The 26,983-nt window shown below is 43.0% G+C and overlaps 1 protein-coding gene across 1 annotated transcript in view; it reads right to left on the reverse strand.

The window, feature by feature from the left end:
• Window positions 1-1,269: 1,269 nt before the first annotated feature.
• The window catches only part of LOC124262477, a 41,587-nt gene continuing 15,873 nt past the window's right edge, over window positions 1,270-26,983 (reverse strand). The window contains exons 3-5 of the mRNA XM_046696982.1: window positions 2,886-2,933; window positions 2,500-2,520; window positions 1,270-1,408 (exon numbers count right to left, since the gene is read on the reverse strand). Coding sequence (XP_046552938.1) covers window positions 1,270-1,408; window positions 2,500-2,520; window positions 2,886-2,933 — 208 coding nt within the window. The remainder of the gene's footprint in view (window positions 1,409-2,499; window positions 2,521-2,885; window positions 2,934-26,983) is intronic.

The following is a 26,983-nucleotide window of genomic DNA, read 5'->3' on the forward strand; positions in this document are numbered from 1 at the left end:
AGTCAGCAGAATATATGTTGCCAGTCGATGAGACTCCATATTTCCATTCCGTAAGAAAGTGGACGATACTAAGATGCTGCTATTTTGCAACATTTTCCTAAAAGGAAATTTTCATAGTATTATGTTCACCCCTAATTTGCCTTTCACGCACATTGAAGTCCGTGTCGGTGGATATTAGAGACTGGTTATTCTCTTATGTTTACGTTCTATTTTTTATCTCTAAAACGCTATGGGTGAAAAATGCTGATTTCAAAGTTAATTTTTACGGCATTCACTCTACTAATGACCCCAACCCAGTCTCTGTTCCCATCTGATGGTATATCCACATTGTCAAGAATGGTAGGCTTCCAAAATTTATAATTTCAATAAAAGTTCAGATCTGATAATACTATATTATGTAATGAAGCAGTGTTATACGTTATGCAGTAATGTTTTACCTGTTGCACATTGCACCTGTAGATTTAGTCAGCGGCAGTGGTGGGCTATGTTTAGACTTGTGCTACAAAACGTAAGGCATCTCTAGTGACCCTGGGAATATTTTAGAACTGTCTAGGGCTCTCTCCAGATTACAGGGGAGCTGGGCACTTCCTCTCATCTCGCATACCATCTCATGTTTCAGAAAAAAAAACAGCATTTTGTGTGATCACTTTAAACTCTGCCCACACCATTCTTCCAAGATGGATTTATTGTTGCTGAGAGGCGAATTGAACCGTGTTTGTCTCAATCCTTTCTCTATTACACTGCTTCTGAATTTATACTGCCAGACAATTTTGTACTGTCGTACCTTTGTACTGAAATTTTGTTGAATCGTGAGCTTGGTTAATCTATGAATACAATTGTTAATTACAGTTCATTCCCTGTAGTGTGCTGGTTTCACACATAGTACTCTACCGATTTCCACTTTCGAGAACGTATGGAGACGGCACAGCACAGGTTAATGAATAAATAACTTTGTCTGTGAACGTGCTTCTCGAACACCTGGCTGTCCCTTTCTCTGCACTCCTCCCTCGTAACAAACAGTGAACTGTGTCAATATTTTAGTGATAGATTGTTTAACAACTTTTTTATATAGGGGACAAAAATTCTGCAAATAAATCATAGAGTTGGTATGATGTTTCAATTATGATCAGCGTTTCATTGAGTATTTTATGTTTATTAGTTTTTGAGTTAGATTGCAATTCATCGGTCCGCTATTGAGCCAAACGGACTATAAACATCGTATCGCGAAAAGAAGAAGAAGGAAATGTTTTCATGGAACAAGAGTGTTTATTATTTCATTCTCTTGATGTCAGCATCTCCGGAGTTCTTCCTCGGCGTCATTTCTGTAGCCCCAGACCACGGACAACTATTCCAGAAGGGCCTGTCAACATCACACTTTGTCCACCTGGCTGCTGCACGAGAGGACTTCCTGAATATAAAGAGAATGTGAAGAGTGAGTGAGTGAAGAGTAAAGGGAGAATTTGGTTTTACACCGCTTTCAACAGTAAGGGGGATAATTTACGTGCGTCCAGTCCTATATGATAAGCAACAGTGCAGTCAGGAACATCGGCTTATTCGTTAATACCAGTGAGTGAGTTTAGTGTTTAGCAATATTCAAACAATATCATGGTGGGAACGCCAGTAACGGGCCTTAATCCCTTGTATCCATGGATATCCATTGGGTACAATGTGCGAAGCCCATTGGTACCCCGTCTTGATATTGCTTGAATATTGCTTAAAGCGGCGTAAAACCATACTCACTCATTACACATTTCGCGTAAAATGGATGATTGGAAATGGTCTGCATACATGTTCTCAAATAGTTGTTGAATCAGCGTCCAATGTAAAGCCGACATAGGGGATATATTATATCCATTTATGATGGATTATCAAAATGTAAAAAGACATCTTGAGCTGTGTTATTTTGAACGGAGACATGCCCAAACTCCACGTGTTAAGTCATATCCACTGGTGAGCCCAGAAAGTGAAAAACCTTTGGATTTAACTAAGAGTGAATGCGTGAGTGAGTCAAACTTGTTATTGCATCGGAAGTATTTCAGCCATATTGTGATGAGAGCAGTTTCACAGTTAAATGCCAAAGAAACGTAACCCTAACACTGTCGAGTATTAAATGATTCAAGACAACCAGCATAATATCTGCATACCATCCGTTTTACAAAATTAAAATAAATATTGGCTCCCAACGATCGGTGCTTCTGCCATTGGTTCAAAGTGGACATACCGCTCCTCCACTCCAGTGTAACATTCTAATACATCCCTGCATGGGGCTTCACTAAGCTGGATAAATGAATGTATTTGTTTAAACTAAATGTTGTAACGTGAAGCGATCCTGCGCCATCCTTGTCCTCAGGAACAAATGCTTTTCAAGCCCAGTGACTTAATGGATGCATGTCATAACCCCCTCCTTGCGTAGGTAGATGCTCATAAAGACATATTAGTGATATCTTGTCGCTTTTCTTTACACACTTTGACTCAGTGTTGTTGGACTGTCGTACTCACCACCAGGACTGATGTAGGACCCTGAAACACAAACAAACCTGCATCAGCACACGTACTGATGCCTTATACCCAAGTGTGATCATGAATATGTGTAGCAGTATACAAATAAAGGGTCTTCCCTAGATAACATGTCCTCGACATCAAACTGCGTACTTAACATCTAGTCAGGATGTATATGCAGAGGATTTCCTCACAGTATCCCACCATGGTGTTCAAACCACATGCGGAGGGATCCACAGTTATGCGGCTTAGTGAACCAGGCAATATCATTACTCAGTACCTGTCCGATGTATTGTGTAGTTCACGGATACACGTGGAGTATCGTCTGTATAGTGTCTCTGGGGATTAAAGGGGCAGATGGGTGTCCCCAATAATGTTCTACTCACCACCCACAATCCCACCAGGAGCAGCACTCAATTGGGCCACTGATATAACTGAAACATACAAGCGGGTAAAGATATGTTTTTCGTACTTTTCTGGTTTGTTGTTAAACGCTGCTCTCAGGTATACTGCTCAAAATAACGGCGATCTGTCATTAATCGAGTCTGAACGGAAATTCCAGGGATTCAAAGCTAAACGCTTTAGCCAGCCAAACTGGATACTTATAATTTATCTTGCTGTGACAAATGTGAACCTGTATGTGGACTATTAATATAACTCAGTCTGACTATTCAGGAAACATTTGAGATTCGTGAAGGTCTGTTAAATTTGAAGAGGTTAATTTGACATAATTTCTTCTTTAAAGACTTTAAAACCATATTTATAAAATTGGGCAATATAACAATATTTTGGAAATATAACAAGCAGCAGAGAAATGTTGAATAGAATATGTTTTCAACCAAATATTCATGTTTGTCTTATCAGTAGTACTTTTTCAAATAGGTTGAATTATTTATAAACGTCAATGTGCGAGTGTTTCTGGGACGTGTATTACTATTGGTAGTTGTCGGTTTTGTTAGAAGTAGTTCTGGTTTTTATACATCGATATGTAATCCTTCTAGAGGGTGACGAATAGCATTCGGCTTGTCACGGAATAACTCGAGTTTCTCGAATGACTGTAGATTAACATCAGCTAAACGTTTCAATATTCAGATGGAAGTGACATCATTATCTCCCCTTCAGCTTTCATCTCATATACGATCATAAGACATTTGAAGATGTTTTAGCCATCATTGGATCGTTTTCCTTGGGTCAAAAATGATTTTTGAAATCGCGATTCTCGGTTACCTCCATAAATATGATAAAAAACATGTAGTGCACGCCTATATTTTCAATGTTAACATTTGATTTCATGTTGTGGACATGCACGGGCTTCAGAAAAGTAGGTTTTGTTTGGGAGGACACGATGTATCTCATGACGTAGACTGATTGTAAAAATATCTATGATAGCCTAGTTATTATACTGTCCTTCGATGGCAGGATTCTATAGTACACACAACGTATCTATATAGAGGATATTATATGAGGGCCCATGTCATATGCTTACGACACGAGTGCCTGACTGTTGGTATTTCCCGAGCGAGAACGAGGGATATCCCGATATTTACGCACGAGTGTCGTAAACATAGTATGATATGGGCACGAATATGATATTCAGTTTATTACCGAAGTCGTCAAATTGATGAAAATAAACCCAAATCTACTTTCAAACATAGGCTGGCTACCGCCGTCGCCGCATGTAGAACGCAACGTCACAGAAGAAACGTGACGTCATAGCATTGTTCATAACATCGCGTCACCATGACAAAGTGATATTTTGCCCTAGGGCATCGTATGAAAAATATTAACCCCGATATGTTCGCCCTCGCAGGTAATAAATGTACTTATTATGTATGTTTACATTTTATAGTCACGATATGGCTGAAATAGTACTAATGGTATTTATTATTGAATCGCTTCCGATAATCGGGGCTCTTTAGATTCTCTTTAGACTTTATGATATAGTACTTCCGACAGTCAAACACTTACAACGTCTCTCCTCACTCAGTTGATATATTAATTGTCATCTGTGTTACAAATAAATGGGACTTACGTATCCTCTCAGGGGGACATTAACTTTACGGTTCTTCAACCCCCGTCAAGGACACAGCCATAATCAATTTCTGTTAATTATTATATCCTACCAAATTATATAATATCACTATGAATTAAATCTATTTCTTTTAAAATATCTAAGATAAAATGAGATTTAATGTTATTACAAAAGTCCTATACTGTTTTGACACTATAATATACTGACTCAAAACGAAACTTCACAAAATGTAATTTGAAAAATAATGAATAATTTTTCTCTGATGATACATCTATATATCCGAAATGGGATCCCTATCTTTCGGCTCTAGAAACGCGTTAGCAAAACCCACTCAAATCCATCCATTCGTCGTGCAAATGACGTTAGTGCCAAATCAGGTTTTGCACGTGCAGTCGATCACGTGATCTTCGCATCGAAGTTTTCTTCATATGCACGTGTTTGCATTGGCCTCAAGAAAAAGACACTTTTTAACCACAGTTCTAACGGTACTTGAAATGCCAGGATTGTCAAACGTGCAACGTGAACGTGCCGTTGGCATGTTGCAAGCGGGAAGATCAGTAATTGACGTCGCCAGAGCAATGGGTTGCAGCCGTCGTACTGTGTATGACTTGCGAGGTCGCCTACAACAAACTGGCACCACTTCTGATCGCCCAAGGTCAGGTCGTCCACGTGTGACATCACGAGCAGAACACCGTCAAATCGTCCTACGTCACCTACGTGACAGATTTCTACCGGCTACACGAACCAGGGCTGAGATGTTTAGAGGTCGACTGTCCTCACAGACCATCCAAAACCGGTTGTGGGCTGCCAATCTCCATTCTCGACGTCCACATCGTGGGCCAATATTGACGCCGTTTCATCAACGTCAACGTCTGCTGTGGGCCCAACGTCACCTCCGATGGACCCAGAGAGACTGGAATCGAGTCGTCTTTAGCGATGAATCCAGGTTTACCCTCAGTTTCGCGGACGGCAGGCATAGAGTCTGGAGACGACGTTGTGAACGGTATGACCAATGTTATGTACAGGAAGTCGACATATTCGGGGGCGGAAGTTGCATGGTGAGGGGTGCTTTCTGTGGGAACAACCGTTCCCGACTTCTGATCATCCGTGGAAACCTCACAGCTGCTGCTTACCGCGACCAGGTGCTCACCCCGGAACTCGTTCCTTTCATGGCGGCTCATGGCCCAGGTCTACAGTTCCAGCATGATAATGCTCGGCCGCATACCGCGATGTTGACACGAAATTTCCTTCAAAACGCTGGAATCAACGTCATGGACTGGCCATCGACCTTAATCCAATAGAGCACGTTTGGAATGCACTTGGGAGAAGGCTTCGTGGTCTTAGGAACTAACCTCAGAATTTGCAGGAACTTGGCGCTGCCTTGCAAGAGCAATGGCGCAGCATCTCCAACCACGTGTTCACAAGCATCAGGCAGTCGATGAGGAGACGGTGTTTGGCAGTGGTGAATGCGCGGGCCGGCCATACATGATATTGAACTGAGAAATTTCGCATTTTTATTCTTGTGACTTGACATTCTGTATACCCATGTTTTGGGACGGCGGTGGAACTAATGGAACTGATTATGGCACTTTAAGTGTATCGAGTACATCACACAGATCTCAGCAATGATAAATATAACAATTTAACCATCTTACCACCCCTTGTTCTTTTATAGTGCCCTGGAGAAAGAATGTGAAGCTTCTTTTTTGACTCAGTATATTTATCCCTTGTGATTGAAGATGTGGGCTTGGAATTAACTTAAGAAAATCCAGTGCATTCGGCTAATGTCGTTAATGGTGGCATAAAGTATGCCAGCTTTATGCATCCTCTGTATTAGACATCCATGAAGATGGCGACTAACGGGATCGGGTGGTCACTAGGATGATACATGTCATTGTATCCAAGTTGTGTAGATCAAAGCTCATGTTCTTGAGCACAGGATTGTCTGTTCCAGATTTGATTAGTTACAGACCGCCGCCATATAACTGGAATATTTTCGAGTGCGGAGTTAAACAGCAAACAAACAAACAAAAGTGATTTTAAAGTAGAAGACTATAATTTACGATAACGACCATTATGCACATGTTCATTTGACAGCTCTGAATTTACACACGTTACAGCCAGACACTGACTCATTACGCGTGGCATTTGTGACCGTGTCCTGTTTTTTCCTATTTACACTATAATCGCACAGTCTTGTTCGAATCATTGACATTAACGTCAGATTTATCACTGTGTATTAAAATAAACATGAATTGTTCATTTACATGTTCAGAACACTTATTAAGAAGAGTTGCACATTAAATAGACAAGAGGTGGCTGATAAATGTGTATAATGGTATATGTTAAATATACACTACCATGCACAAATAAGAGGCAACTGACGTGATCGGATGGTCAGGATCGCAGACTTAGTTGACACATGTAATCGGTTCCCATTTGTGCAGATCGATGCACATGCTGTTGATCACTGGATTGTCTGGTCCAGACTCTATTTTTACAGACCGCCGCAATATTGCTGAAACATTGCTGAATGCGGCGTAAAACTGAACTCACTCCCTCACCATATTGTTCTCTAATCATTCTTTAGTGCACAATATTTTTCTCTTAATAGTTTGGATTTCACATTTAGGTACAGGTACACAAGGGACTTATGCATGTAGGACAATGATGAATGAATTGGGAACACCTCCAACCGGTCGTGAAGTATTGCAATAGTTATTATGAAACCAACGTGTATGTTGTGCAATAGTGTCAACTTTTACATTTGTCGTATTGCGATCGGTCGTGCGTTATACCAGCACCATTTGTCCAAGTTACAGCAAATTGGAGAGGCATGCTGCGTATTAATCTTTCAGATGTGCTTTGGGTGTGTGTGTGTGCCATTATTGGTCAGTTTCAGCTAACGTCATCAGCGCAGACGTCCCCGTGCCGCGTCCAACACGTCTTCAATGGAGGTACAGATGTGGTTGTTGTGCTGGAGCGCTTGCACGGTGATCATGAGCTTTGTCGTCCTGAAAGATAAAACATGACAGAAACGCCTCGCAAACGCGACAAGGGTGTCAGTATTTCGTTCCCATAGCACTTTTCAGAGACTCTTCCTTGCACAGAGTAGAGTAGCTCAGTCCGGGATTAGAGTCTAGCTCAGTCACATAGAGATGCCACGCAACACCACACTGGATCCCTATCAAATCTGTTCTGAAGTCTGGCTGTGCTGGATGAAGTCAGACTCATCTGACCAACGGCGATTACCTGAACGCTGTGTACAGCACTGACGTCACATCCGGGCCAAGATGACGTCACATTCGGGTCAAGATGGACGCTACATTCAAGATGGCGGCATATCCGGTGGGATCTCGTGGGATCTCGCGGAATCATGTGGGACCTCGCGAGAGTGGACGTGTTTCAAGATGGGTGACTGACGAAAGGGACGGGAAGGGGAGGGGAGGGACGGGAAGGGAGGGGAGGGACGGGAAGGGAGGGGAGGGACGGGAAGGGAGGGGAGGGACGGAAGGGGAGGGGAGGGAGGGAAAGTGGTGAGGACGATGGCGTGCATAGATAAGTGTTGTTAAAGCTTTCTTTTGAGCGAGATGAGTGACCTTGAAAAGGGCCGTTGAGATAGTGAGGCATGTTAACACCAGCATAGCAGATCGAGACCCCGGAAAATAAATTTTCCTTGGCATACATCGTCGTGCAGTTGTTGTGCTCCCTTCCTGATTGCCTTCACCACAGTATATGCAAATGTAAAAGGGGAGCTCCCGGTACCACATCAAATCGATTGGAGGGAAAGGCTTGAAGCAGATATGACATATAATGGATCACCGTTTTGATGACCATTTTGGTAGGCTTTCAGATGTGTGCGGTGGTGTGGCTGTCGTTTCTGCTGCCGTTGTTGTTGGTGGTGTGGCTGCTGCTGCTTCTGCTCCCATTGTTGTTGTTGGTGGTGTGGCTGTCGCTGCTTTGGCTGCCGTTGTCGTTATCAGTACCGGTTCTGCTGCTGTTGTACCCTCTTCCATCTTGATACCAGTCTTCATTTGCAGGCTTGGACTACATCGTAGACATTGCTTATTGACGCAGTTTTTTGCTATAGGGTTTTGGACGGATGACTTCGACTCTTCTTGTGTCCATGCTGATGTTGCATCGAGATAGCCCTCACTTACAAATTCTGGAGTTTATATAGGCGATAAGACACCGAGGACGTGTCGTCGATGACATGCCACTGATGACGTCATGGTCGCGCGTGAGGGTGGTGACGTGGCAGCAGTGACGTCATGGTCGGCCGTGAGGTGGTGGCGCCATGACCTTTGATTGGGTGAGCTCTCCTATATAATAAGGGGTGTGACAGAAGCTGTGTTACAACCAACATCATGGAAGAAAACTGGGAGTATGAATTGATTTCCTTGGAGACAGCATCACCACCCTCGACAGCATGGCAGTGTCACCGATGTCATGGTTGTCTACCTGTCTGCGCCAATGGAACAATAGAGTATAATGGTACATTTCAGTGTGTCTACTGTGGCAACATACTGAAAGACACTTATATCAGGCGTTTGACCCATGGGAGCAAGTGCACAGTAAAACGAAAGCTGGGCATTCACCCATGTCAATGTATGATCCAGTTGTGGTCCCTGTGAGGTACACCCTCACTCTACAACGGCCCTTTTCAGGACCACCCATCTCTCTCAAAAGAATGCAACATCTAATGCAAACAACAATAATAATAACAATAGGTTGACATTTTTTCAATGTTTATTTTCCCCGCTAACAAGAACACTTTGACAAAAGATGCAGGATTAGGGGCGTCCCTGATCTTTTTGTTTCCCAACTGTATGAACTGTAACAGGTCTTGAACATCATAACATTAGAACGATAAGGTTGTGTCCTTTGGCAGGGTTGTGGATCATGGGCATCGTCGTTGTCTATCAGGCATGCCGGTTGAAACCAACGTCTTACATGTTCTTCATTGACGAGGGTATTGTAGGGATGAAACTGTTCCATCACTTCATCAAAATACCATCCATGGGGACGATGAGCCGCCAGTACATACAAACAGTACACCCACAAGAGGCACTGAACCAGGGTTGAAGTGATGGCAATTCCACTGTTGTTGGAGCCATCCGGTGAAGGTCATGGCATTCCGAAAGTCTGGATGCTGTTGGTTGATATTCACTCCATAACTATCAAAGTAGTCAAAGACACCCGGTGCTGGACGATACACGCACACCCAGTGTTGTCCTAGGAGATGACTGGGGTCCGTGTTGACAATGTAGGCTTTAGGATATCGTCCCTGTTGTTCACACAGCATGGTTGTTGCAAAGTGATCTCTGGCAAAGGTACCTTGGTAGAGGGGTCGCAGCAGGGGATCCTGTTGTACGTAGGCATTCAAGTGTTTGGTCGTCAAGCCAGTGTCGTCCATCCTTAGACCATCAGAGCATTGCGGAACCGATCAATTTCCAGAACGCTTTCGTATTCCTCGTAGCAGACGAGCGTGACGGTAGGTTGTAGCGGTTCTGCAAACTGAAGTTCACGTCCCAACTTGCTCGTCTGTCGTGGGTAGTTATACCCTTCATCTGCTCCCAGATCCGCCATCAGATCCACCACCCACACAGTGAATCCGTTCCTAAACTCGTCCAGGGTGCAGGTGACCCGTGTTGCAGAACAGGTTCATGTACAACTGTTTGAGCAAGGCACTGTTGTTCTGAAAGTCACTTTTGATTTCAGTGCCATGCACTTCCTGCCAATTGAGTTTCAGCTTGAGGCTGGTCACGTTGTTGTGCTTGAAGTGGAAGGGATTCTTTTCCGTGCTGCCAGCAAAAGCATCATTGTCCACCAATCCAAACACCACCCGTTTGGGCAGCTGGGCAGATCAGTTGATCTTTGTGGAAATCGCGTCCTCCTCCTGGAATGTCATGGGCTGTGACTTTTGGACTGGGGTCAAAGGATATTTGGCTGTACAAATCAACACTCGGTATCTCCTGCACTCATCAAGTAGAAATCGCTCGGGCTGCGAATCAGTTCTAGTTTCATGGGGACTCCATCCACCAGGTACCGATCTTGGAGAAACAGGTCACAGTGGAGGCGCCCTGTCAGTTCCACTTCTCGGGTGGGCAGAATGACCCGTCATCGTGCGAGAAGTCCTGTGTTGGCATTCTCGGTGACAGCATTAAAGTGATCCATTTTTCCAGCTTCATCTGTTTACCACCCTGGGCACTGGAGATGGGTCCCTTTGGATGCCTTCCGATAACTCAGTAACGTTTCAAAATAGGCTCGGTAGGGAGAGGTACCCATGGAAGGAATAGTTTCCAGCTGGTTGTGTCCCACTTGCACACGCACTTCACGAAAGAGGGAATGCATCATGTTGTTCACCGTGGACACGGCGAGTGCCCCATCGCCATCATGAGTTGTATTCGTACCATCTGTATTCTTGATTTTGAGACAGATGCGGAGGTAGCACTGGCTAAAATCGATGTAGGCATCCACAGGGGACCCACGACCGAAGGGGGTGTAAGAGGAGAGTATCGAATCCACTGACCTTCTTGGACCGAGGTCACCACAAGGGGCACAGAAAAGAGATCTACTTGTGCCTTGGAACATTCGCAAGCATCCCAGCGCATCACCTTGACAGGTGATCTGAACAACAGGTCTGAACAACAGGTCTGCACGACATGTCTGGACAACAGGTCTTCACCGTTCCGTGGTTGGTGTTGAACTGAAGTCCTTTTCTATCTGGACGGTCCTTTATGGTGCTTGATCAGGGACATCTCGACCCCAAAAACTACAGGTGGTGGTGATGGTTGGTGGTGTACTGTGTTCAAAGCACGTTACTCTTCTTTTGCATTCTTCTTCAGCCACCAGTTGTCTGTAGTTGTCATTGACACTTTCCCCAGGACAAAACATGCACAAGTATTCACAAGGGACTTTGACATGCTTCAGGTGTTCTCGCCAGGGTTGGTCTGTGGCTTCCCATTGATGAAGTTTCACCCCACAGCAATAACAGATCACACTATCACCACGTCCATGATAGAAATAGCCAACCATGGACCATGTCATAAGGCATCTGTGCCATCTGTTTAAGCCATGTTCGAACCGACCTCACACGTTGCTGAAACAGAGCATACTCTGGGTGAGTAGGATTCTTCAAGGTGTATCTAGGTTGTCTCCATGGTGATGACGGAGGAAGGAATATCCACAGATTGTCTCCATGGGGATGAATGAATATCCAGAGACAACTTCTTGTGTCTGATCTTTTGAGACACCTATTCCTTATCGGGGACGTCAAATGCACTCATGTTGATGCTTTTACGTCTGCACTGTCTGACGACTTGTAGCCAAATGACGTCTTCTCTCGAAACAAAGCTTTACGTTTCTTGGTGAATCCGTTTTCTTTTGCAGGCTGGTGATCCTGGAGAGTGTTGTCGCAAGGTGGGGAGTAAGGTCTCATGATGTTTCAAACTGTCCCCTACACTTTGGTGTCTGGAACAGATACCCTCCACTAATCCCGGCAGAATCTTGAGTCCTATTTTGAGAGCTAATGTTCACATCGTCTTGAGGATGGAAAGTGTTCAACATACCATGCGGGTTTTGACCCAGCTTTGGCGTCATGTTGCTGCTGCTTGCCACAAGGCGAGCCGAGAGCGGAAGGTCGTGGGTTCGATCCCCGTCCGCATCAAACCAAAAGACGTTAAAATATGGTACTTGTTGGTCCCTGCCTGGCGCTCGGCATGAATGGGTACAACAAGGACTGGTCAGCTCGGGAGTCAGTATAATGTGTCTGAGTGGGGTATTCAAGCTTCACTGCGGCGTGGTATCTCAGTGGACTAGCACTATAAAACCAGCTTAAGTCTGGGCTAGTACAAGCAGCCACACATACACATACACACGCATGCACGTCGTCATAGGAGCAAAATATTCTCAAGCACGACGTTAAACCCAATTTCACCTCACCTCACCTCACAAGGCAAGACACCCTCAATAGCCTGCACGGTGTTTGGGATCGTAATAGGTGTTGTGGAGCCATCGTGTCCATGCAGGAGACCAAGAGGACACTGTGTTGTTGTTGTTTCTCTTTGTCGCTGACATCACTCTCTGCTCCCTTTTATTTAAAGTGAATCCACTGACGAACCCGGTTGAGAGAGGAGTATTGGGTCTCTGTTGCTTCTGTTGTTGTTGCTGGTGTAGTTGCTGCTACAGCTTATTTCTTTTTCTTGGGTTCCAGAGGAATGTTGGATTGCTGGTGGGTGTTGCTCTTCACGGGGGTGACAGGATGGGTGGATGACCCTTTGGTTTTCATCGTCCTGAACCAACGTTGAAGGTTGCCAATCAGTTCATGTGGTACGTTGCTCGAAGCGAGATACTGACCCAGAATATTCCAACCCGTGCAGGGTCTGTTTTGGTACGTTGTCGAACAAGATCATTGATGAGATCCACCATGCGAGTCCCAGGCATGGGTTCCCCTGCCCCGACAAATTGTCCCCTTCCCATTCCAGCCCAAGTCGGGGTGGGCTTGAATACACGCCATCAACTGCTTGGCCATAGCTTGTAGCATTTTGGGAACCGTTTGCAGCACTTCATTCATAATGGCTTCGACACTGGGTTCTGAAACAATGAAACAAAACATAAGCCACTCCTCTACAACCGGCTTGTGACTGAGTCACACTCGTGTTTATCCTGCATAGAGGTCGCATTCATAAGAATGAGTCCGACCTCTACGCGGGACGAACACGAGTGTGATTAAAGTAAGTAAACCATACTTACGTTGAGCTAGGGGAGTCTCCCCCCTGAGTACCGCATCCCTGGTGGGGGTTCGAGTCCCTTCCCAGCCATGGGGTTGAAGTCCTGGGGGTTCCAGCTGCGTCTAAAGGTCGTAGTTTGGCCGTTGCTTTGTCTTGAAACATCAAGGTCTGTTGTTATACTGCTGCTCTCTGTCCCTAAAGGGAACACTGGCATCTTTTTTGAAAGTTGTTTTGCAGTACAAGCAGGCACAGGGCAATCTTTCTAGACACGGCCCATGTTTTGGCACCTCAGCGGTTCTAACTCAACTGATAAAACAACTTAGAACCATACTTTTATAACCGAGGGGTACAGAGGGACACTTGAGGGACACTCGAGGCACACTTGAGGAACATTTGAGGGACACTCGAGGGACACTTGCGGGCAACTGAACCGTGTGGGGCATGACATGCTCTATTTATTTGTTTTCACTTGGGAATGTAAAGGTTGGTAGGGTTACGAAAGAGATGGGTACAGACACGGTGCTCTTTGGCCATGCTAGGTTTCAAGTCAAGAAACAGACAGGAAAAAGGAGCCATCCTCGTAGGCTTCCCGAAGGAAGCCAGTCTGTCCTGGAAAGATTTGTCTGGCCAAGTGATCCATTTGAGAGGCGCCGCTTGGGTTTTTAAACAGCACCATGTAGTGGGCATTTGAACTAATGGTGCGATGATGAGACAACGTAGCAAATAGGTTTTGCATCAAGTATAACATGGACATGTTGTGATGATGACTTTTCTTTGTAAACCATCGCCCTGTAGAGCATGCAATAAACATGGTAAAGAAATGACGTAACTTGAGTGGGGTGACTATGGCATCCACCAGGTCTGTCCCTGTAATTGACATGGTCCCTAACAGTGCCCTGACAGACGTCTTACCACTATGCAGGGTACACCGGAAATGACCTAAAGGATCTAAGATCCCTGAAGATATAGACGACCCAACACAAGAGGTGTACAATGCAAAACATTTATTGATGAACATCAACAGATCATTACACCACCAGTTCTTGTGATCTTGGGGATTACATGTATCACAACGTGAAAAGTCAAGTTGTCCTCAATGGAAATGTCTTTCATCATAAAACATCGGGATGTTGACGATTGCCTCAGCATCCGTCTCTGGAGTCATCTCTGGAGCCGTCTGTGGAGTCATCTTTGGAGTCATCTGTGAAGCTGGTGGGTGCTCTTCTTCTGTTGGTGTAAAGAGGGGCATCTCCGGCGTCGTCAGGGGCAGAATCTCTCCCACAGACATCTGTACTTGAGTTTGGCCTTCATTGGGTATCTCTTTGGGGCTAGCAGGACTGGTCCCTTGACCCCTCTCGCTCTCTTCAATAGTCCACCTCACGAACCGACCAGTTTTCGCTACAAGTTCACGAGTGGATGACAATACTCGTTGTTTGGAACTTGAATGTGGAATGAAACGTTTACACCTCGAGATCAAGCGGATGAAACTCGGAAGGGAGGTGGAGCACCTAAGACAGGAGTTAGCGGGTGGTCAATCTAGCCCACTTGTTGAAGAGATGATAAAAATGGCGGCTGGGAGTCGTATGTGCTTGACGGTGCTCGCGGTGTGACAAGTGATATGGGTAAAAGTCAGGGAAACTAAGAAAACACGTGGGAAGATTCTTTTGATACCTCAGACATTCAGGGAAAAAAACAAAAGACATTGGCAAGGGTATTACGTTGGATATTGGGAATGTAAAAGCTAGAGGAAATCTAGGGAAGAGGACTCAAGAAATGTGAACATATTGGTGTGTTGAAGGACATGATTCAGAAGAAGGAGGCTGTTCTCGCCGACTATTAGAAGTACATGCAGGATGTGACACGTTTAACGTCCAGGTATGTGTGGGGCAGCGTGCTATTGTATGACAATGAATATCGTCAGAGGCAGCACAAGGAGGGATTCCGATGGGGAAACCCAACCTGGAAATCAGACACTTTCAACTTGTAACCAGGCCAAATTCTACCACCGCCAAAACACTACGTCATATGGAACTAGGCGGTAACTTTAATCGTCAATGGTTACGTGGTCCGTTCATGGGTGATGGGAGAGAAATCTGTCGCCGCTTCAAATGTGGCAGCTGCGGCTGGCCTGAGTTGTGTAGACTTGCTCAAGTTTGTCTGGTATGTCGCCAGGATGGACACTCGGCCCACCAACACAAACCCCAGGTTCCGGTCAACAGGAGTGCTGGGCCTGGCAGTCAGCCCAGGGCAGCTGACCATGAGGCAAGAACTGTAGTCACCTGACACAAAATAACTAAACTACGAGGCTTGGGATAAATGGCTACCACAGATCGAACCAGACTGAGAATATATATGTGACTGGAATATAGCATGGATTCAAATAAGTGGAACTTGATAAGGTTACTTTATTGGACGTATTCACTAAAAATCATAACTGTTCCAAGGTTAAAACCTGTAGCTGTGAGCCCCCGAGGGTCAATTCCCAAAGACAAAGGTAAAGGACATCTAATGCATGATGGAAGTCTCCCGAACAATGCAGGCATGAATTCATACATGGTCGGGTGTGAATACATTGACCTTGCGCGCACTTAGACTTATCAAACCCGGCAGTTTTCAGCTAAGGTGGACTTAATAACGCATACAGATCGGTTGATATTCACCTGAGCAACTACGCTTTGACTGGATTATACTGGCGCTTCAGCGGGAACTCACATGTATGATATTTTTTCAAACTTTGAGTGCCTCTGTTTGTCGCATTATGTAGGCGAAATACGGCATTGACAATTTTCTGATCAAATACGATTCTTTTGAGGACTGTTCTCGAGCCCAACTCGTTAGTCTGTTGCGGGGGTTAGGCTTTATGGTTACCTGGAACAAAGATTGGCCCTGTCAACAGATCCTTTCCCGGGAATTCACATTGACACGCTGAGTGGGACGGTATCAGTTCCCGAAGATAAATGGACTTTCTCCTATGAATAGCTAGAGTCGTTTTCTGAAAGGTGTAGGGCTAGTAGACGCTAGCTTGAACGTCTGGTAGGGCAGTTGAGTTGGGCAAGCATGGTTAATCAAAGAGGGCGTACTTTTTCCGTAGGTTTATTGATCTACTTATGTTATCAAATCAACACAAGGACGATGCAAACTTGATAAATGTTTGTGAGCGGATATCCAGTGGCGGCTGTGTTTGTTATCACTCCGTTCATCGACACACGCCGGGTGTATACTGTGTGTACTGATGCATATAATGAAGGGGCAGGGGGTAACTAAAATGGTGATTTGTATTACATAAACTTGAATACTGACCTGCCTGAAATCAGTGATAAGCACATAAATATACTCAGCATAAAAAAACAACAACGTCAGTACGAATTCAAAATGAGATAGGCACTGTAATCAAGTCATTGCAGAAATGGACATAATAAGCGGATCAATTTTTTGTGTGTGTGCAATATCTCACACAATATATCATAAATAACTCAGCACAATTTCAAGATATTACGTTAACGTTTGCAGTCCATTCAGACTCTTGACTTCAGTATCTAGTGTGACCACCATGAGCGGCAATAACTGTAGCACAGCGTCTATGCATGGAGTGCACCAATCGATTGATGAAGGCCATTGGCACCTGGAACCACACTCTGAGAAAGGCCTGGCGCAATATATCGGCTGTGTTCGGCCTTGATATGACATTATTCAGACTCCTCTGAATTTCATCCTAAAGATGTTCAATTAGGTTTAAATCAGGACTAAGGGCCGGGCATTGAATAATGTTGACACCGTTCTGCTGTAGCAAGTCCCGTGTAGCTCTGGCAGTATAGGCCCGGGTGTTATCATGCTGGAAAATGTTGTTCCGGTGACGTGCGAAATGTGGTATGACATGGGGTGTGAGAGCTTGGTCAATGTAGCGCACCGGTGTGATGCCGCCTCCTCTCCCTGGACCACAGGACCCACCCTCTGGTTGAGGCCTCTTCCACCCCATAACCATGATGCTTGCACCTCCCCATGAGTCTCTTTCCATAACACATTGGTCTAAGTAACGCTGGCCACGTCGTCGCCATATTCTTGATTTGCCATCTGCAGTTGATACGCAGTACCGACTCTCATCTGTGAACAGAACAGGTCTCCTTTGCCTGTATCACCAGTTTTGGTGTTGTAGGGCAAACTGTAGACGTTCACGCCGATTACGAGGGGTGAGGATAGGTCCACGGTAAGATATACGGCAATGTAGGTTCCCGCTGTTAAGACGTCGGCGTACTGTATTAGTACCGATTGGTCTTCCGTGTGTTCCCACTGTCTGGCGTGCTGTTCCGGATGTCTGCATGAAGGGATTCTGTACATGCTGTCGCACAACATGGCGGTCTTGTCGTCTTGTGGTCACCCTTGGTCTGCCAGTACGGGGGCGATCATTTGTGGTGTTGGTGGCCCAGAAACGTTGCTGCAGCCTGTAGATGGTCCGAACGTTGACCTGGAAGTGATTGACAACGGCTTGTGCAGTGTGGCCAACTGCAAGTCTTCCTGCCGCCTGGTTCCTCTGAGCTGTCGTGAGTCGCGGCATCCTGCTGGCGTTGTAATGTGAATGTTTCAACCAGGGAGATTTCTGAAGCGTTAGCTGAAACTGGTCAGGAAAGGAACAGACTCTCCCTCTAGAAGACTCACATGCAGTATGACTCGCCCTGCTAATCAAACTTTCGGTTAGAGCGTGTTAACAATTCGTTCATTATGTTTATTTTATAGCTTGCAGGACTTCGGTCTTGATGGTATGGTGGTTCAGACCAACCCATTACTTCAGTCAAACCATATAACTTACAACTGCTAACGCTTATTCAGTAGTAAGAGAGAAGCATGGAGCTAAATATATCTGTATTAACAGCAGACGGGCTGACGACATCAATGAAAGGGACAATTGATTGAAGCAACTAGAAACTAGAAAAAGGTGGATGCCAACATACTAAGGAAATGTTAAAATGTCGGTGCAGGGTATTCTTTCTTTCTTTTGCAATAGATGACGAAGATTCGTATTTTTACAATACGGAAAGTCTTGTAACTGAGTCAAGTTTTAAGCACTTTATATAGTTTGATTGTTTATAGGTTTCAGCTCTGGGTTATACAAGCCCTCAATACAAATATATGTAGCCCTGCATTTATGTTATTACTAATTTAACAACAACCACTGTACTGGGTCATGCCAGGTTCTGACCCATGCCCTGGCACATGCTTCAGTTTGTCTGGTCAGCTTGACATCTAGTGTGTGTGTATATGATATTGTACATCGTGTATTTCTTAAGAGGTGTTAGATTAATGCATCTGTGTGTAAATAGTGTGTAAATAGTACATGTCAACAATTAATACTATCAGTGTAATTTTCCCGGTATATTCATTTAAACTATATCACTTGATATCAATTTGCTTTCTGCATGAAACAGAAGATAAATACTACTTTTAACCCAATTAGACTAAATTTGTATTGAAAACCCTTTCCACATTCATAAAATACCTCTTTCAAAAGCAGAGACGATTGTACAATTATGACTATATCATGACGAGATATTTGTTTCAGCAGTGTTACAGCTGTATGATGTTGTTTGTAAACAAATTGGGCCTAAACCTGACGATCGTCACCATGACCGAGCATCTGTTTATGAATCAATATGAAATAGTGAGGATACCAGGTGTTCGCGAAAAGGTGAGCGTATCCTGCCCCATTGGTGGTTCCTGTCATAAACATATGCTAAGTCTAGTCATTTGTTCACCTGAAATAATTCAGGAACGTATGGTAAAGTCGAAATAGGGAATTGCATCGACATCATATTTTCTTTGCTGAACAGAAAAAGAAACGAAACAATGTTTCGAAAATGAAATCTCATTAATGGAATGTTTATGGAACGTTCATGGTAAAGTGACATAATGATTCTAGATGGGATGATGTCATGCAATTTGTTGTTCATACGAAACATTCGCTCAAACACACCCACAGTGTACCAAATCATAATGTTAGCACGTGTATCGACGGTTCTGGGTGGAAATCATGCATTTTACTCTCAGGTATCCTTTCTATAGGTTTGTGTAAAAAAACAACAAAAGTTCAGTATTGACGCTGGGAGGTGTACACGCTACACAAACGGAGAGGTAGCTCTGCAACCGCTGTGGCTAGATAATTTGACTGCCATCTTACCACTATTAAACGACTTGCCCAACGCCATCAGCCAACTGGGTTTGCTGCTGATCGTCCCCGTACCGTACGGCCAATTGTGAAAACTCATGCATAACATCGGTTCATCCGGGTCACTCATCTAAAGAACCGAACTCAAGCAGCAACAGTAACAGCAGCCTTAGTTCATGGGCCAAGGGGAACAATGTCCAGCGATACAATTTAGGCGTCGTCTTAGGGCTGTTGGAATCCACTGTCGACGGCCATATGTGGGGCCAATTTAGACACGTCAACAACGCCAGCGACGTTTACAGCCCCCACACAGCAAGGGTGTCGATGGATGATCTAACTCAGAACAACATTAATGTTCGTTCATTGCCGTCTCTTTCTCCGGATTGAACATCCTGGGACGAAATTGAACGTAGGATAGCTGCAGGTAGACAGCCACTCTCACTTGCACAGTTGGAACAGAGATTGGTGTTTGAATGCAACCACTTGCCTCAGGCATTCTTTCAGACCTAGTGAGCTCAAGGTGGCTATACGCGCTATTATAGAGACTGTCACACAGGGGAATCTCCATTTGACGGACTGTGATCAATTTGAACTTATTGCAATTCAATGTCAACAGCAACTTTTTCTATAGAATACATGATAAGATTATTTTGGTCGTCTTCTATTTAAGAACTTGACAAAAAGCCAGACTTGCATTTCTTTTGCTGTTTAGTATATTTGCCATTGATGCATCAAATTTGGAAAGTTTCTCCACATGTCTACCATAACATTTCTTGAAGGCTTTACTGAGGCCTCCAATGTTGTAACCGTGATCAAACAACTTCTGAGCAAGAGTGGCATGAGTTTAATAGTGTCTAAACCAATAATCCTATGAATGTGGTTGGCGTGGATGTGAAATGTGTTGTGTTTATTTTAACTTATTTTATATAACCACTATTTAACTCTTCATAGAATGACCCGTGATCAACCACAGTGGTAAGTATGGGATATGATGTTAAAAGTATTCATGAATAGTTTTCATCTTGCTATTTATATATGAATATTCATGCTAGAGCTATAATCAAATACTTAATGACGTGTATGTATATTTACAGGGCTTATGAACATTATTATTATAATGATTGTCACCATTTCGGAAACCATTTTCGTCATTTGTGCCCATGAATAGCATCGTGTTGTGTGTGCGCCACACAACTTCTACCCCATATCCGATACTACAGATGTCCCAGGTCTGTATTAACTAGATCCATATTCCAGCTGACTGAGGTCGTTTCAAGCGAATGCATCTACATTACAGAAACACCTGAGACAAACATGGTTCAGTGAACCGTTCCATTGAATCTAATTTTAACAAATCTCAACCAGCAATATGCATTTGATTCCAGGAAGATTGTCTATTGTATTGTTAACGCCACAGCAGCCTATCAGCTTTTCAGGTCATGTACATAAGATCCAATCCAATAAGTCCTGGAAGTCTCCTTTGTGTTTCTAACACATCTTGGAGCTTGTTGTGGTCCTGTACATTAGTTCCACCAGCAAAGTATATCACATTATGATACAAATAATTGAAGAAAGCTATTGTCCTCCAACATTCCTTTTTACGCTTATATAAAGTATAAAATCCCCGACATCTTATTCTATGATGAGGTTGATGTATGAATTTGCATTCAAGGAGAAGTTAACGTACCAACGAACATCAGAACCAACAGCTTCATGTTGAAAAGTGTTCGAACCGAATACCGGTAGTCAAAGCTGGTGAAAATGATAATAAAGTGTATCATGTCCAACATTCCTTCCTACGCTTAGGTAAATGTAAATATAAAAATTACATTCCGATTTACATCTAATTCAGTGAATAAAGAGGATACGTGAGTGTGCATTCAACAAGACGTTATCTTACCAAGGATCACCAGGACCAACAGCTTCATGTTGAAGAGTGTTCGAACCGAATAGTCAAAGCTGGTGAAAATGATTTGCCTGGTCAGTGTCCTCACATAAGTACTTTCCCCACAAGAGAGAAGAATTTCACTGGCTGCAGCTGTGTTGTTTTGCTTTATAAATCTTGCATAGCCATCAGATGAAATGGATAAACCTTTAGAAGCATAAATCTCCCCCAAATCCACTTGTCATTGTTTGTTAATGATCTATAGCTGTTTAGTGTTTAGCAATACTTTCCTCTAGAAAAGGTACTGAAATTAGTTCTCTTGCATATCGCTAGTTACCGGGCTGCCTGGGTCCGATATACTATTATTAAATGTAAAACATTTTTCTAGCCAAGATAAGCCTGAAATAATCCCGACACGTCACCTGTTGTCGTTGTAGTTCACAGACTCACTCAACCCATCAGCTACATGAATCTTGTGACAGATTACATTATGACCCTACTCAAATCCTCCGTTAGTAATGATTCTCTCTACTAGCTTCTACGCTGTGTGCTGCTTAGCGGCATACGGGCTTGAAATACCATTCAGTTAGAGAATACACAAAGGCACTTTGCCGGAGTCATTCAAGACTTAGACCACAATTCATCAACTGACTCTACAATAGTGAACCTAGGAATGTGGTCACTAACAGGATACAAGTGCAGACCGCTACTCCTCCCAGTCCCTAGTATCGTGATCTACCTTCAGTTTTTGGTGATTTATACATTGTATTGTCCTAATTCGAAATCTCATTTTAGAGATAGATGCTAGTTTTACGTTTTGGTACTGTGGTATTCTAGTTGATTCTACTGTCCTTCGTCGACGGGTTTATAAAATAGTTATGCATTTATTATGATTTTATATCTGTTTTTTTTTTTGTCACGATATGGCTGAAATACTGACGCAGTACCTAGAAACATTCATCTCAAACTCGTGTTTTTCTACCATGAAACATATTGTATGTTCTTACTTAGCGTCAGTCAGTGTTCCTAATACCAAAACTAGCACCAGCATATGTGATACAATTATATCAACGGCTTGTAAATACAACCTTGAAAATGTCACTTCGATCTTTATGAGAGCCAGAATATCTCTTACAATACCGAATCGAGAAGAATGGTGACGCAATATCCTTTTTTGAGGAAAATCGGTGGAAACGCAGATTATTTTTGAGAGAAGCTCTGGTCAGATACAGGTCAACTCATCCAAACCTTAATCTGCATATACTATGGAAATAAGGACTAACGTATCCTTATCTTAGATGTTGCATCCAGCACTCTCTTAACATAGCTTCCAGACCAATTACATATCGAGAATGTTCCAAATGTGGCAGACATGCTTTTGATTTTGACATGTACTTTTACACTGTGAATAGTATATACTAACCGCAAAAGAAACGTCACCTTTCCAAACCAAATACAAAAGTTTGTTTTTATAAGGTGGTGCTTTTATTGTGATTGTACCGTTTAGTTAACATGTTTTTCGATCCAAATTGACAGTTATTACCAACATCAGTGTGCTTTCTGATGAAAAAGCGTATCGACCAAACGCGCCTAAACGTCATTCGTGAAAATAAAAATGCAAGTGAATACCGTGACAACCCTACCATTGAAAAAGAGTCCCAAACTCGTCTGAAATCATTCTTGTTTTGACACAATCGCCATGCCACTACTTACGAGAGATCAGAGGACGATTGCAAGCCTTGGGACGATTGCAATTCCGGCCAGACTGCACGAAGGGTAGCCAATCATTTTAATGTTCATGTTGAGACAATCTACCGACTGCAGGAGCGGTTATCAGACCACTAACAATCCTGAACTTTTCTGTCTCCGGTAAGCTCACTGTCAAAGTTGGGACAACTAGCTAGATCACAGAAGTGTGAAATTTCACTGTCAAAATTGAGACTGTCAAAGTCGGGACTGAACCTAACATACGTCCGGATAATTTTACACATTTTCTGAAAAAACGGTTCCAAACATTAGCTTTGACACCTTTTGCAAGATCTTTGACGCTAAGATTAGTCATATTCTACTCTTTGGTGCAGAAGTATGGTGTCAAGAAATCTGTGACACACTAGAAAAGGTACATCTATATGCGTGCAAAAGATTTTTAGGAGTAAACTCCAACACCCCAAATGTTACAGTTTATGGGGAATGTGGGAGAAGCCCTATGTATATATTTAGTTACATAAAAGTAATAAAACTTTGGATAAGATTGCGTAAAATGCCAAGTACCAGATTCCCGAGAAACATGTTATAACAAGATGATGCTTTACGATTATAGAGGTAAAAATAACTGGACCTCTGGTGTCAGAAAGATACTTCCGTCTTGCGGCTATGATTACATCTGGAGAGAACAAAATGTAACAGCAACAGAGCATTTTATATATGATTTAACACAAAGGCTAAAAGATATGTATTTTCAAAAGTGGAACTCTTCACTATGTTTACACAATAAGGTAAATCATTACTCCTGTTTTAAATCATTCATTCTTACTGAAAATATCTTTTAGACATTAATGTTAAGAAATTCCGAAAAGCACTAGCCCGTTTCTTCTAATAGAAAAGGGTAGATCTTCTAATAAAAAAGGGTAGAGATACCACGGGAATACCGATTGTGTAAATATTGTACTTATCAGGACAATAGAAGATGAATACTATGTCTTGCTTGTTTGTCCATTGTATGGGAATACAAGAAAAGAATACATAAAGAAATATTTTTATTTGAACCCCCGAAAAGACACATTCTATACCCTCATATCATCCCAAAATCAAACAGTCATAAAATACCTTGCAATGTATATATACCATGCAATGGATACCTGACCTCTGCATTCAGACCAGACTAGTGCGGAACGGTGTTCTGACTTCCCGCCTGAGGAGGAAAGCTACACAGAGCCAGACGCGTATCTTTGCAGCCTAGAACGAGTACCGAGATGGCGATCTCAGTCTGATGTCTCTCCTGACAACATGCGCACAGATCCACAGTCCAGTGGAGTGAAATGCAAAATAGGACGTGTATATATTGTATATTTGTGTATAAAGGACAATGCATGTTAGTGACTATAACTGAAAAAAAAAATCTGAAAGGAAGAAATGTTTATTTGCTATTGTGTGTTTACAATCTCAACAATAGACCAGTGAACCTACTAAATACATTATATACGTAAACAAATCTTAGTTATTATTTTCATATTGAAACAATATATGTGTCGCCGTCATAGCCAATATTATTGTCGCCGTTACCGCAAATTTCTCTGTCGCCGTTCTACTGTGTCGCCGTTTCAGCTGGTCCCCCCTCTGTACTGTATGTAGAAATGTACTATAGGCCTACGGCCTTCTCAGTACTGTAAATAAAGATTGATTGATTGAATTTAAATGCTACAAATACTTTCTTTATATTTGATAAATGCTTATATGATATCTTCAAGATCCATCTAAACAATTGTAACGCGCATATGCATGTCTTTCTGTATATAGTGGCATGAATATTGGGTCATTTGGCCTTGAAAACAATAAAGATGGTGATTATCAATAAATAAAAAATATTCAAAAGAAATAAATTATTGTCAACGATAACAAATTGAACTACAAGCAATATCAGTTATATCTTATAATTACCATGCTATTGAAAGTGTCTGGCAGCGTCGTCTGTAGGCGTGTTTGGGTGCCATGGTCCACAGTCCCCTTTGCGATGTCGGTTTTGTACGAAAGTTCTTTTGGCTTGGTCGTCAGGGCGATTACTTTTCCTCCGACACAAACTTATTAATTATTTTGGGTGTCGGAGATTCCCGACGGACAACGGACACCTTTTGTTGGCGTTCGCCTAATCGCAAGAGATTTCAGAAGTTTCTTGTCTTGCAATTCGGAGTCTGTTGACTTTTTCCAATGCCACCGTTCCGTACACACGGAGCACAGGAGTCCGGATCTCCAAGTGAAAATGGAATGGTCTGGTTAAATCAATCAATAATATTTTAAATTCTGGTGAGGTCGAAATTATCAAATACTGTAAGTTCTCCTGAGGAGTTATAACAAAGTCTACAAGTGATGAGCCATTTCTGATGAATGTAAAGTCTTGTTTTCCTAGACGTCCACTAATCATATACATAATATTTGTGACGAGGAAGTCTATTCACATTTCCAACTTTTCTAATCTCCACACACAGAGACTAGTCTCTCGTTCTGATAGCAATATAACCTTCTAGTAAATATTCAAAAAACAATACAAACCCGTTCAGCATCGTTTGTTCGTGAGGAACAAGGTGGAGGCAAGTAGCATACACAAATTACTGTACTACAGTAACTGCCTTTGAGTGATGTTAATTTAATCCAAATTATGTCCTAATCCTCACTGTCTAAAATGTTAACAGAGAACATACTGTATAGAGGGTTTTGGATGAATACTCCTCCCGATCCACGTTTAGCTCGTTTGTGCTTCACTTATTCCCATACCAAGTGTAACCATCCATTTTCAAAGTAGAATCGTTTGTTTGAAAGGTTCCACACATTATTGATATCACAAACAATACTTTCCCTAAATTGCCCATTCGCTGTATCAATCAGCGTCCATCTCAAAGTGTTGGGTTGTTAGCCACCATCGTGGCCGCACCTATAGTGCTAGGCATTCAAATAACAGCTGGGGTGGTAGGGGTGGCAGGGTTGGTGTTTAAGTTTGTATCCCGCAGACTGCATCGTAAGGCATTGAAACACGACGAGATCAGGGTTCTGGCCGAAGCAAAGCTGAACACGGAAAGTGAGCGTATTTCAGCAGCACTCACTTACAGTAAGATCTCAGAGGAGGAATTTCGTTCAATCCTCTCTGAACTCGACAAGTACCGTAAGATGAAACAAGAAATCCGGTCCAAGTCTCGTAAGTCTGCTATCAGCGAAGACGAGAAAAAAAGTACATAGAACAGGGGGTACGAAAAGCCCAGCAAGCCTTTATTACGAACACCAAAGAGATCCTAGGCGATTCACATTAAACTGTTTCATCGAGGTCAACACGTCATAGGCCACGTGCGGCACAATAGTGTCACGCGAGGCCGGGAAGTTAACCGGGGGCTCAAAAGTAGTAGACAATGGCGGGTGAGATCTAAGGGCCTGACAAAAGCTTTATTTGTGAAATAAAGCTTTGCAGAGGCTTTTGTTGGACTTGATCTCGTACCGCTATTACTCCTACTACTCTACTTTCAAAAAACAATACAAACCGATCCACGTTTAGCTCGTTTGTGCTTCACTTATTCCCATACCAAGTGTAACCATCCATTTTCAAAGTAGAATCGTTTGTTTGAAAGGTTTCACACATTATTGATATCACAAACAATACTTTCCCTAAATTGCCCATTCGCTGTATTCATCAGCGTCCATCTTCCGACGTTCCAGAATCCTAATCGCAACACCTCCTAATCTTTATTCTTGGGTACAATTAATCGCTTCTCATGGAATTGAACACATCATTTTTACCAACCTCTTTTAGTAGTGTCTGTAGTCTGGATCTGGCGATGAGTTCATTTTTTGTCAGGGTTTTGTCGATGTAAGTCCTAGTGTAATTCTTCTTACTGTTTTTCAGGTGCTTCTTGTTTTGGATAAACGTTCCAAACGCTGTTATGGCTCAATCGTCTGTGGTGGAGTCTGCAAAAACA

Source organism: Haliotis rubra, unplaced genomic scaffold (genome assembly GCF_003918875.1).
Source record: "Haliotis rubra isolate DU_JTF1 unplaced genomic scaffold, ASM391887v1 Scf84, whole genome shotgun sequence".
Taxonomy (NCBI): Eukaryota; Metazoa; Mollusca; class Gastropoda; order Lepetellida; family Haliotidae; genus Haliotis; species Haliotis rubra.